The sequence below is a fragment of the Odontesthes bonariensis genome, chromosome 15, assembly GCF_027942865.1.
Source record: "Odontesthes bonariensis isolate fOdoBon6 chromosome 15, fOdoBon6.hap1, whole genome shotgun sequence".
Lineage (NCBI taxonomy): Eukaryota > Metazoa > Chordata > Actinopteri > Atheriniformes > Atherinopsidae > Odontesthes > Odontesthes bonariensis.
The window spans coordinates 12,102,935-12,116,124 of NC_134520.1; the positions used below are offsets into that span (position 1 = coordinate 12,102,935).

At 44.2% G+C, this 13,190-nt stretch overlaps 2 protein-coding genes across 6 annotated transcripts in view; one reads left to right on the plus strand and one right to left on the minus strand.

The window, feature by feature from the left end:
- szt2 (SZT2 subunit of KICSTOR complex) overlaps nucleotides 1–3,685 on the minus strand; it is a 104,001-nt gene extending 100,316 nt beyond the window's left edge. For all 5 annotated transcript variants that reach the window (XM_075485002.1, XM_075485003.1, XM_075485001.1 and 2 more), the window contains exons 1-2: nucleotides 3,523–3,685; nucleotides 2,133–2,258 (exon numbers count right to left, since the gene is read on the minus strand). In XM_075485002.1, coding sequence (XP_075341117.1) covers nucleotides 2,133–2,258; nucleotides 3,523–3,546 — 150 coding nt within the window. In that variant the 5' untranslated portion in view covers nucleotides 3,547–3,685. The remainder of the gene's footprint in view (nucleotides 1–2,132; nucleotides 2,259–3,522) is intronic.
- A 2,805-nt stretch (nucleotides 3,686–6,490) lies between these two features.
- On the plus strand, nucleotides 6,491–10,435 carry ddx10 (DEAD (Asp-Glu-Ala-Asp) box polypeptide 10). The gene is made up of 2 exons (XM_075485004.1): nucleotides 6,491–7,919; nucleotides 8,700–10,435. Exons 1-2 carry the CDS (start codon nucleotides 6,567–6,569, stop codon nucleotides 9,891–9,893), a joined length of 2,547 nt encoding a protein of 848 aa, XP_075341119.1. The 5' UTR covers nucleotides 6,491–6,566; the 3' UTR covers nucleotides 9,894–10,435.
- The last annotated feature ends 2,755 nt before the right edge of the window (nucleotides 10,436–13,190 follow it).

The following is a 13,190-nucleotide window of genomic DNA, read 5'->3' on the forward strand; positions in this document are numbered from 1 at the left end:
TCAGCTTTTTTTCTGTACACCTCCTTGCACTGTGCTGTTTTTGAACAGTCCTCAATAACTCCCCGACTGAAGGCTTTTGGAATGTTCAGCAGCTTTTTCAGGTCGCTGGTGAGCCACGGTTTGCTCTTGAAGAAGTACCTCACTGTGCTTGTGGGAATAATAGTCTCCACATGAAAGTTATTAAATCTGTCACACACTGATATCATCTCCATGTGGCTCACAGAATGTGTTGCAGTCTGGACTCAAAGCATCCCCACATTTCATCCTCACACTTCATCCTCACACCTCATCCTCACACTTCATCCTCAGCCTCCTGAAACCACAGACCGTACTGTCACAGGTTAGAAACAATGGGCCTCATGCAAGAACATTTTCGTATTTTTATTCCAAATCTCTCTTACTTTTTTCATAAGAAGGTCTCGTACGAACACGCCACGTCAGATTCAACAAACGCTCTTAACTTCGGAAAAAGTGTGTAAACGACAGGCGTAAATAATGAATCCCACCTGTGCGTATTTAAGGGGCACGTGCACGAGGATAGTAAATTTGCCCAAAATTATACCATATAAGGCAGTGCTTCCTCTCTCCTGTAGCAGGAAGTGTTGAGTCATGAGAATGGCATCAAGGCGCAAAAAGAACAACTTTAGGGGCTCTGAGACTGAAGTTCTGCTTTCAGAGATCCAGAAAGGAAAATCTGTCATTTTTAGCAGTGTCAGCAGTGTATGTGTCTCGTGCTCCAATTATGTTTGGCAGTCCAGCCAAGGCATGAAAGTCCCTCTTAATTTGTACTTGTTGGACAGCAGTGTATGGGAAATTGATGTACCATGGGTGATAAACTGATGAGAGCTTTGATGACCAAGGGGAGCGCACGACTCACAGAGGACTGGGACACCCCCGATCTGTCTCCAATCTCCCTCTGAAAGGTTCCAGTGGCCAAAAATCCAAGGGTGGTGAGGACCTGGATGTGTGGTGGAATTGGGTTTGATCAGCGTGTTTCTCTCTGGAGTTGTGCCTCTAGCAAGCTGCATATTTGCAGCAGCACAGTCCTTGGCAGTCTTAATCGTGATGTCAGCCATTCGTCTGTCTCCACATGTGTATCTCTTCAAGAGCCTGACGCGCTAAGGCATCCAAAAGTAGCAAGTCAGCCGCTGGTTACGCTTCCCATTGACCTTGTTGTATACAGATTCAAATTAACCTTCAATAAGTGCATAATTTAGGTCAAACAGAATAATGTCAGCATCATTATGGGGTATAATGTATATATTTATTTATGTTTGTTTCAAAGTAATTAAATATAGAATCCATTAGTCAAGCAAACTTGAATGGAATGACAGCGGACTATTTTAGGGAACTCCTACGACAGGTCTGGATCACTCGTAAATTCTGTTCGTACCCGAAAGAAAACGTAAATTACAAAAAGATTGGTGAATGCGACAATTCTCTTAAATCCCTCGTACGCACGACTTAAGAACAAATCTGTGCGTACGAACGGTTCTTGCATGAGGCCCAATGTGTGTTCATGTGGAGGTGAGCAGAGCTACATTGTGGTTTGGTTTTCCTAATTGAGGAGGGGCAGAGGAGCTATATGCATCTTTGACATTAGCATAGAATAGATCCAGCTTTGGTTTTTTCTGGTGGAGCAGTTTACAAACTGTTGAAAGGTTGGAAGTGTAGCTGAGAGGGAGACTTGGTGGAAATCTCCAGAAATCACTATTAATGTGTTGAGATGTTGTGTTCGTAGCCTGGCAACGACTGAGCTGATGATGTCACATACAGAGTCGGCAGCGACTGCAGCTCACATATAGACCGCTACCAGAATGACACAGGTGAACTCTCTTGGTAGATAGGTAAACCGTGAGAGGTAAACTCACAGTTAGCAGGTCAATCCAGCACATGTGTTTCATTGTGATGTTATTAAGTGAAGGGAGAAAAGACTACATTACTACACTAAATGAGGCATTACCATTAATATGAGAGAAATCTCCTCTGCTGGAGACAATAACTGTCTTTCATGTGCACTTTGCAAATCTACAGATCTTTCACATTGAAAAAAAATCCACACAATGCAGTGCAGATAAGAGGGACACCCAGCAAACCTAACATGAGCTTTTTAACAGACTGCATGAACTCACCACTTCAGGCTCGGAGGCTGGCCAGATGACTTGATTGAGTTTACCCAGGAACCATGCCAGGCGCACATTCCTGGATATCCGATAGTCCTCCTTCATGAGCAGGAAGATCTGGTCCGCCTCCTCTACCTTCAGACGACAAACACAAGGTAAACCGAGGTGTTGTTAAAGATCTGCTGTGCTGACACCAAGCTTACTGCCAGCAGGTCAATATGTAAGGCATCAACCTGACAAGATCCGCTCCACTGAACAGGGCCCCACTGAACAGGGCTCCACTGAACAGGGCCCCACTGAACTGGGCCCCACTGAACAGGGCCCCACTGAACAGGGCCCCACTGAACTGGGCCCCACTGAACTGGGCCCCACTGAACAGGGCCCCACTGAACAGGGCCCCACTGAACTGGGCCCCACTGAACAGGGCCCCACTGAACTGGGCTCCACTGAACTGGGCTTCACTGAACAGGGCCCCACTGAACTGGGCTCCACTGAACTGGGCTTCACTGAACAGGGCCCCACTGAACTGGGCTCCACTGAACAGGGCCTCACTGAACTGGGCTCCACTGAACAGGGCCCCACTGAACTGGGCTCCACTGAACAGGGCCTCACTGAACTGGGCTCCACTGAACAGGGCCCCACTGAACTGGGCTCCACTGAACAGGGCCCCACTGAACAGGGCCAAACTGAACTGGGCCCCACTGAACTCACTTACATCAGTCATTCAAGTGAACGCTGGATTAAAAGTCTTTATTAAAGTCAATCTCTGTTAAAGACAACTCATAATTAACTGTCTCATTTGATTAAACTAAAGTTGAGCACAACAACAGGCTTCTGACTGCATGTTCACACGTAGGAACACCTTTCACTGAGCTTTAAGGTTGGTTTAAGGTAGTGTCTTCACCTTCATTACTGATCCGGAGAACCCGAACCAGCTGCACCCCTCTCACAGGGGGCCAGCGAGCTGTGGCTCTTCCACTGAACTGTGTCAGCTCGGGACTCTACAGCTCGGGACTCTGCAGCTCGGGACCCCGCAGCTCGGGACTCTACAGCTCGGGACTCTGCAGCTCGGGACTCTGCAGCTCGGGACCCCGCAGCTCGGGACCCCGCAGCTCGGGACTCTACAGCTCGGGACTCTACAGCTCGGGACTCTGCAGCTCGGGACTCTACAGCTCGGGACCCCGCAGCTCGGGACTCTGCAGCTCGGGACTCTACAGCTCGGGACCCCGCAGCTCGGGACTCTACAGCTCGGGACTCTACAGCTCGGGACCCCGCAGCTCGGGACCCCGCAGCTCGGGACTCTACAGCTCGGGACCCCGCAGCTCGGGACTATGCACCTCGGTTCCACTTTGAACAGGACTCTGTGGGCAGGATTGTGTCCCACCCTGGTGAATGTTACCTCATTGTCCTGTCTCTCCGCCATGCCTGGTGGAACATAGGAGCTGCGGGGATGTCCGCGGGCCTCAGTCGATGAATCTTCACTTCAGATGGGAAGAAATGATCCGTCTCGGTACTTGTTTACCATCTGCCTTGTCTGCTGGTCAGGTGCTCACACGGCGCTGTCATCTTGTCACATTCCTCTTCCGGAACTGTATTTCAAAATAAAATGAGCCGGCTCTCTTCGAATCAAACTAAACTCCAAACAGTTGACTGTTAAAGCCTGAAAGGGTTACCTTTATACTGGAAGAATCCGCTGGCTTGAATTCAGTTTGACTGCAAAGACATGCCTGACCTGCTAAAATATTTCAAGCAAGGTTGATTGCATTTTGCTTTATTAATTACATGTAACAATCGATTTAAACGCATGCATGGCTCAGATCAATTCATCTCTCTCAGATCCATGGAAGTCAGTTCAAATAAGTCCATATCTGATCAGAGTTTCTGTACAAACCTACTTCTTATAAAAAAATAATCGCTTTTAATTTAGGTACAATCTTATTTGTGATTTGTTCGATCTTGTTTATGTTTTATTTTGAAATTTTACTAAAGGGACTTCCGTAAAAAATAGGGTTTGTTTTTTTCGAGCGATATGTGACCCGGAAGTGTCACCGCTTCTTTGTCGGGGCTTGGGGGGGGGGGGGGGGGGGGGGAGGGTTGACCAAAAACAGTTAAGCATGAGAGCTGTTTTGGGTGTTGAGAAGTTCAGAGGCAGGAGCAGTAAAGTCCCTGCGTGGCTAAGGATAACAGCAAAAATGAGAAAATGCAAAAGAAGATGCAACAAACAAGATGTTCTAAATGTTGACCAGGGTTTTCCTGTTCAACTTTATCACCAATACAGAAATACAAATAGCGTAGATCCCCACTCACTGCATGGGGAACAAGTTGGGGAGTCAGGCCCCATGCATCAAGGCCGTGAGGAGTATTTTATACCATTTTTTTTAATATACCAAATTATACCATTTTTTATTATTACCAGATCAACATACTTTCACTCAATAACACATTGTAAAAAACACTTTAGTCACTTCCTTGTTGTCTTTGGGCAATAACATTTCTGAGGTTAGGTTTAGAAAACAATCGTGGTTCGGCTTAATGTCTGTTCTTTTTAAAAATACACTCATCTCTGGCATGGATGTCATTTTGCTGGCAACATCAAAACACAACATTATATGGTGGTTGGTTTTAAAAAAAAAATAGCATCACTTCATTAAGGCTAGAAATCAGAACTACCCGGTCAATATCCATTTTCACAAGGTACCTTTAATGCCGGCCTTCGGCTTTTCTCTACCTTTAAGCCTTATCTTAAGTGACAAGAAGCATTGGACTGTATAACAAAGCGATAAGTCCAACAGTATTAAAACCCCAGTTATGATATGGATCCTTGAGACAACCATGATAGATTCATATTCACTTGGAATAAGAGAAAGATTTAATAGATTAAAGATTTATTTAGTTGTTCCTAAGGTTCGAACAAAAACTTATGGTGAGACGTCGTTCCACTATTATGGACCTCATTTGTGGAACAGCCTGCCAGAGAACCTCAGGGCTGCAGAGACTGTTGAAGTTTTTAAAAAGAGGCTCAAGACCCACCTTTTTAGTTTAGCTTACAGCTGAATTTTATTTCATTTATTTATTTATTTATTATTTTTATATATTATTATTTTTTGTTAAATTATTTTACTATATACTTATTTATCCAGTGTTTTTCCTCATGGGGATCTTCCACACCGGAGACTATGCCCGCTCGGTCTGTGGGGTCATTATTGTGGGGACCGCCCTGGTTCGAGGTGGCTGGGGGATCCTGCACTGCAGCTCTGGCTGTGGTGTGGATGCCGGCCTGCCCTGATCAGGGCGGTTCCCCGTGGTGGTGGCCTCTGTGGTCATTGGTGGGCTGGCTCCCGGTGTGGACAGATCCCCAAGATACCGTTTCCTCGCTTCAGCGTCAAGCCAGATTTTAATGTTGATTTTAATGTTGATTGTTGTTGATTGTTGTTGATATTGCTCATGTTGGGGGTGGTGGGGGGGTAGTATGTGTGCAGTGTGGTTGTCGGTGTGATGTTGTGTGTGAGTTTATGAATTGAATTGATTTTATTACTGATTTTATTATGTAAAGCACTTTGTGTTGCTTTTTTCTTTAGTATGAAAGGTGCTATATAAATAAAGTTTGATTTGATTTGATTTGATTTAAAAGGAAAATGTTTAGAAAATGTAGCATGTAGTGGACAATACTGTGGACCATGTACAGATATTCACAATTCCATGGTACAAATTTAAAAAGGCATAGCTGGAAATAAGAAAGGTAGATAGACTAGATAATGACAAACTTTCAGTATACGCAGCAGAAATGCACTGTTGGCTAATGACACAACGCAAGATGACTTATTTTCTCTGACTGAAGTGCAGCCTTGCCCACAGCTGTTGCTCAGAAGACCACACATTCTTATAGAGAAACAAACATTATTCAGAGGTAATATGATGGGATTCAAAGTCATTTCATGAGAACCAGCACATTGTGGATTGAAAGGATATGACACTGCAGTTCCAGCTGAGAGGAGACAGCCATCACAGCACAGGACAGGCTGGTTTAATCAGCACATTTATCCCTGTGGGAAACATTACACTGGAAAATGGGATTACTGTGGAGAAGATAAGACCATAGATAATGATCTGTTACAGTGCCCAAATCATGAAGATGAAAGAGGACAACAGATTCAAAACTATAACAAAATCAAAGTTAGATTGGATGTCATTTTTTTATTCAATTTGATATGTTTAACTGGCATTGTGCTCCACATTCCATAATATGGATAAATACATATATATAAAACACATATATTATATATGTATTTATGTCTATGGGTGGCGGTATTGGCGGTAATAGACCACCCGCCAATAAACACGACGAAGAAGAAGAACACAGTGTCGCATCATGATGACGTTGTGCTGAATGCGACGTCATCTGCTCTCTCCATGCTGTCAGCTTTGACGCTTCTCTGGTTGTAAATGATGGAGAAAAGTAAGTTAAATAGCACCAAGAAGAAAGTTAAAACAGCGAAGATGGAAGACGGCGCTGACCCGGTGAAAAACTTCGAGAAGTGGAAGAAAAAGTACTGCAAGACCAAGGCACGAGTGAAGCGCGACAGGGCGCAGGATAAGAAACCCGAGTGGCAAGTCGAACGGGAGTACATCGACAGGCTTGTTAGCAGGTATGGAGACATCAACAACAAAGAGGCTATAAAGTTTTCAGACTTCCCCATTTCAAAGAAGACCTTGCTCGGTTTGCAAGAAGCTCAATACAGGCAGCCCACAGAGATCCAGAGGCAGACTGTCGGCTTCGCTTTGCAGGGGAAAGATGTCCTGGGCGCGGCGAAGACCGGCTCAGGGAAGACCTTAGCCTTCATCATTCCGGTGCTGGAGTGTCTGTATCGCCAGCAATGGAGCTCCATGGACGGCCTCGGTGCCCTCATCATATCTCCCACCAGAGAGCTCGCGTACCAGACCTTTGAAGTCCTCCGCAAAGTGGGCAAGAATCATGAATTTTCTGCGGGGCTCATCATCGGTGGGAAGGACCTAAAAAATGAGTCCGAGAAGATTCCCCGCACCAATATTGTCATTTGCACCCCGGGCCGGCTCCTCCAGCACATGGACGAGACGGCCACTTTTCATGCCAGCAGCCTCCACATGCTGGTCCTGGACGAGGCAGACCGGATCCTGGACATGGGCTTCGCAGATACAATTAATGCTATAGTGGAAAACCTCCCCAAGTCCAGGCAGACGCTGCTGTTCTCCGCCACGCAGACAAAGTCCGTTAAAGATCTGGCTCGGCTCAGTCTCAAAGATCCAGAGTATGTCTGGGTGCATGAAAAAGCCAAATTCAGCACGCCAGCCACCCTGGAGCAGAGCTACGTGGTGTGTGAGCTCCAGCAGAAAGTCAACATGCTGTACTCCTTCATCCGGAGTCACCTGAAGAAGAAAATCATTGTCTTCTTCGCCTGCTGCAAGGAGGTGCAGTACCTTTTTCGAGTCTTCTGCCGTCTCCGGCCGGGAATGCCCATCCTGGCCTTGCATGGAAAGCAGCAGCAAATGAAGAGGGTGGAGGTGTACAAGGACTTCCTGAGAAAGAAGAATGCGGTGCTCTTTGCCACAGACATAGCTGCCCGAGGCCTGGACTTCCCTACTGTCAACTGGGTGCTGCAGTTTGACTGCCCAGAAGATGCAGACACTTATATCCACAGGGTTGGTCGAACAGCCAGGTACAAGGAGGGCGGAGAGGCCTTGTTACTGCTGCTGCCCTCAGAGGAGCAGGGCATGCTGGCCCAGCTGCAGGAGAAGAAGGTTCCCATCAATAAGATCCAAGTGAGACATCACACATGCATTTCATTACACTGAAGCCCTGAAACACAGAGTCCAATACAATGTGGTCCGATTGTTCAACACCAAACATATGTTTAGAATATTCTGGCTCTCCTCTAATGTAAAAGCTTTCCTGAAAAGATTTTTAAAAAAGTATTTAGATAAGATGATTAAAAAGTTTACTTTAAAATGGGCATAATTGCTAGTTTTATGATAAACATCCCTTAAAAGGATGTGGAAGCATCTTGAAATGGAATGTGATGAACCTGCTGATGAACGATGCGTCTTCAACCTCAGAGTTTCCACTGATTGTTCCACTGTCATACCGCCACTGTCAGATGCTGCACTCAGGGAAAGTTCTGCACAGCCGCTGCAGGCCTGGCTGTCAAACCGTGGAAAACTCAAGATGATTATGACTGTTACACCAAATGATTGTGACCATCTAAAACCCTATTATCCAATGAGAGCGCAGTGATTGGGACAGGCCTGTTAAGGACAAATTTACTTCCACAAACAGTGGATTGTGTAAAATAGATCAACTCTTCTGAGATTTGAAGTGGCTGCCAACATAATTCAGTTTATCATTAAAATGAACCAAACCTCTACTTGATTTCAGAATGAATTTATTGTTGGATGAGCTTTAAACCGCTTATCTCATGATTTGTCAGGACGCATTTAATAAAGTTCAGGATACATTCTTAGTTCAAACTGGACAGGTGAATTAGAGCACACTACTGGTTTTTACCCAAAAGAAATGTATGATTTCTTTCTTTTTTCTTCTAGGTGAACCCTGATAAACTTCAGAGTATCCAACAGAAGCTCCAGGCCTTCCTGGCTCAGGAGAAGGAGCAGAAGGAGAGAGCTCAGAGATGCTTTGTTTCCTATCTTCGCTCAGTCTATCTGATGAAGAACAAAGGAGTGTTTGATGTTTTTAAACTCCAGATTCAGGAGTACGCCGTGTCCCTGGGCCTCGCTGTGGCTCCCAGGGTGCGTTTCCTGAATAAAGCTCAGGCTCAGGCACACAAAGCGGAGAAAGAAGGACAGGGAGAGGGGGAGCAGTCTGATGAGGAAGAACTCAGGAACTTTAAGGCCCAGCTGAGAGGAAAGGTGCCTGATGAGGAAAGCCAAAGCTCGGAGTCAGGGCTTACTGAGGATGATGAAAGTGAAACAGAGAAAGATATGGATCCTTCTAAGACTCTACTTTTAGGTGCAGGTTACAGGAATGATGATGATGATGATGATGATCTTCGAGACGTGCTGACAGTCAAAAGAAAGGATGTCTTTAATCTGACGGAGGGTCAGCAGAGTTCAGATGAAGAAATAACAGGCCATAAAACCACAAAAGGAAAAGAAACCATGTACAAAGAAGCTAAAAAGGTCCTAAAGAGGAACTTTCAGATCAACACCAAGATGTGCTTCACTGAGGAAGGAGAGTCTGTGCAGCTGTGGCCGCCTGTGCAGCGGGCAGCGGCTGATGAGGGAGAGGAAGACGAGCCTTCAGGGATCAATGTGCAAAAGGCCATGGAGCGACTGAAACGTGAGGATCAAGAGTTCGACAAGCAGGAGTACAGCCGCAAGGTGAAAGCCAAACACAGAGAGAAGAGGCTGAAGGCCAAGGCAGCCAGGCGGGAGGCCAGCAAGCGGCACCAGCCCCAGTCTGACCAGGAGGACGAAGTCGTGGCGTACCTGGCCGATCACAGCGAAGACGAGTTTGACCCCAGCACCCTGCCCGACCCTGACCAGCTCCACTCGTCATCGGAGCAGCAGAAAGAGGAGGAGGATAGAATAAGGTCGGCTAAACGGCAGCACAGCAGTGAAGACGAGGGAGGAGAAGAAGAAGAAGAAGGAGGAGCGTTCACAATGCAGAAGAGGAAAAAAGTGGAGCAGCTGGACGATGAGCACAGAGTTCTGAACACAGGTCTCTCTCTGGCTGAAGACGAGGAGTTAGTCTTACAGCTGCTGGGTGGACGGAGATAGTCTGATGCAGTTAAAGTTCGGACATGCAAGGAAAGCGAACAGATATCACATATATTTCAACAACCACAGGCTAAATGTATGCAGATCATGAGTCCAGTTCCTGCTGACGTGGGGAAAACGGCCATTAAAGGTGTTTCAGTTCTGCATTCTTCAGTGTCGGGTTCAACATTTCAAAATGTAATTTTTTTTTAACTGAACACATTGGAACAAGGCTGATTCGCTCTTACACATTTATAATCTAACTGGGAGCTGTTCGCTTCTGTTTTTCAGCTATTATTTAACATAGTTGAAGGTTTTGGCTGATATAGCAGTACAGATGTCCTTTAATTTGATTTGTATGATCTTATTGAATAAAATACTGCAGATTGGAAGAAAAAAAAGAAAAGCAAAAGACTTCCAGTGTTTTGCTGTGATTAACAAAATCTGTAGATAATGTGATGAATTTGATGTCTGTTTGATTAAAGTAAATATATGTAACGGATTGCTATCACGGCTTTGAAATAAACTTGGTTATTGATTTATTAAAGGATTTGTATTCCCCATTTTCTCTTCTATTGATTGAAACTGACTTTGATCAGAGATATTCATGATATCGCTGGATTCATTTCAAGGAACATTTGTAGGATAAGACAATGAATCAGTGTGTCTACCAGCTAAGGGGTCTCGCTTGAGGTTCACGGTCTTTATTCAATTCAATTAATTTTTATTTATATGGCGCCAAATACAACAAATATCATCTCGAGGCACTTAAATAATATAGTCCAATTCAAGCCAATTGGAATTCAATTCATTGTAATCATAATTATTTACAAAAAATCCAATTCATTCATATAGAGCCAATTCAAAAACAATCTCCTGTCCTGAGCGTGCCTGAGGCGACTGTGGAGAGAAACGACTCCCTTTGGACAGGAAGAAACCTCTGGCAGAACCAGACTCAGGAAGGGTGGCCATCCGCCTCCACCAGCTGGGGTTTGAGAGGACAGAAAAGAGGGGACAACAAACACTGTAACACCATTCAAAGGATACCTGTTGGAACAGGGAAACACGAGTTTATAACCACAATAATGTCACATGTACATAATATCATTTGAGAAATTAAACGGGGGGAAAAAGAGAGTAAAGTGAGGAAAGGTGGGACAGATGAGGCCCCCCAGCAGTCTGGGCCTATAGCAGCTTAACTATGGGATGTTTTAGGATTACCTGAGCCATCCCTAACTATAAGCTTTATCAGAAAGGAAAGTTTTAAGCCTGGTCTTAAAAGTGGAAAGGGTGTCTGCTTCCCGGACATTTACTGGGAGCTGGTTCCACAGAGAGGGGCCTGATAACTGAAGGCTCTGCCTCTCATTCTACTTTTAGAAACTCTGGGAACCTCAAGTAAACCTGCAGTTTGGGAGCAAAGTGCTCTGTTAGTTTATCTGGGTTCCTGTGAGGAACTGCGCAGTGGGTACAAGTGGTCAGGAAATGAAAGCGGTTGCTTTTCCATTCAGTGCAACTGCACCGACTTTTTGTGAGGGCTGAAGAGTCTCATCTGAAAGAGAAGTTCAAGCAGGGCTTTACTTCCACTCTGTTCCATTCCTGACAGTTCACAGCTTTAAGAGGTTATGGATATGACCCCAGATTCTGCTGCCAGGAACTTGTGTTTTATATGCTGTACTGATCAAACTAACTAATGGAACTGTTGCCACACTGTGAAATGTTAAAAGGAGCTTTTAATCTCAGCATGACAAAATGAGATGGTAAACTGTTCCCACCCAAAAGAAAACAGCTCATCTCTGTACAATGTGTAGTATTTGAATTTCTACTTGACTTGCTCTTGGAAACTCTGGCCATATTCCACATCTCTCAACAAATCAATGGAAATATCAATCACATGTTTATTTTTAACCAGCTCCTGCTACTTTCCAAAAACTCCTGTTTTCACTTGGACTGGCTCTTTCAAACAATCTTTTAAATACTGGAGGTGGTTGGATTTCTAACAAGCACAAGTAAAACGGATGGATAGAATACTTTATTTAACCCACGACAAAATGAATGAGATAAAGGAACTACATTTAAAACAGATTGTCATATATTACAATTCTAAAACACGAAAATACATGAGTATATATGATCATGCATCTATTCTCTGAGTTTAACCACACATCATGCATCTACCTGTATACTCTGAGGGACTAATCTGTATCCTTCGGAGCACTGAAACTGCCATAATCCAAAAATAAATACATGAGTATAGATATATGTGTGTGTGTGTATACACATATAAAGTTAAGTTAAAAGCAGCAAAGGATTTTCTCACATTCTATACAGTTAATATTGCATGTTTTCATTTTAACCTTAATTTTCGTAGCATCTATCCTCATATAAAAACATTTATTTAGCCATTTCTATCTTTTGCAGTTTCAGTCCTCCGTAGTATTCGGCAGGTGGAGCTAAAGAGACGCACTGACCTTCGTTTGAGAGGAACTTGCTGGTTTGTCTTCCTATCAGCGTTACCTCAAGAGTTTGAATTCTGGAGACACAAGTCTTATCTCATATCACTATCTGTGTTCAGGGGAGCCACGTGTGGCGTTGAAATTTTTTTTGAACAAGTAACCTTAAGGGCATATTTACACTAAAACAAAGAACCGACATCAATTTAATTTCTGCTGTAAATAAGACTGGCTTCCAGTTCACTTTCTCAATCACGTGAGCCATAGTGAGTTTGGTCTATCCATGTCTCCCCCACGACCCTGAGTTGGTGGATGGATGTCTTTTCATGGGAAACATTTAAATGCCTTACAATTTACCATTACAACGTAAAGCACTTTATATCGCCACAAGTGCACTTAGGATGTATTTTAAAAAGACCCTCTTAATTTTCAATTCAATTCAATTCAATTCAGTTTTATTTATAAAGCGCCAAATAACAACAAATGTCATCTCAAGACACTTCAATGATATAGTCCAAATCAACCCAAATTCATTGTAATCATAATTCATTTCAAAATAATCCAATTCATTCATATAGAGCCAATTCAAAAACTATTTCCTAGCTAAGGAAACCAACAGATTTCATCAAAACTTGTCTTCAGTCCAATCTCCCGTCCTGAGCGTGCCTGAGGCGACTGTGGAGAGAAACGACTCCCTTTGGACAGGAAGAAACCTCTGGCAGAACCAGACTCAGGAAGGGTGGCCATCTGCCTCCACCAGCTGGGGTTTGAGAGGACAGAAAAGAGGGGACAACAAACACTGTAACACCATTCAAAGGATACCTGTTGGAACAGGGAAACACAAGTTAATGACAACAATAATGTCACA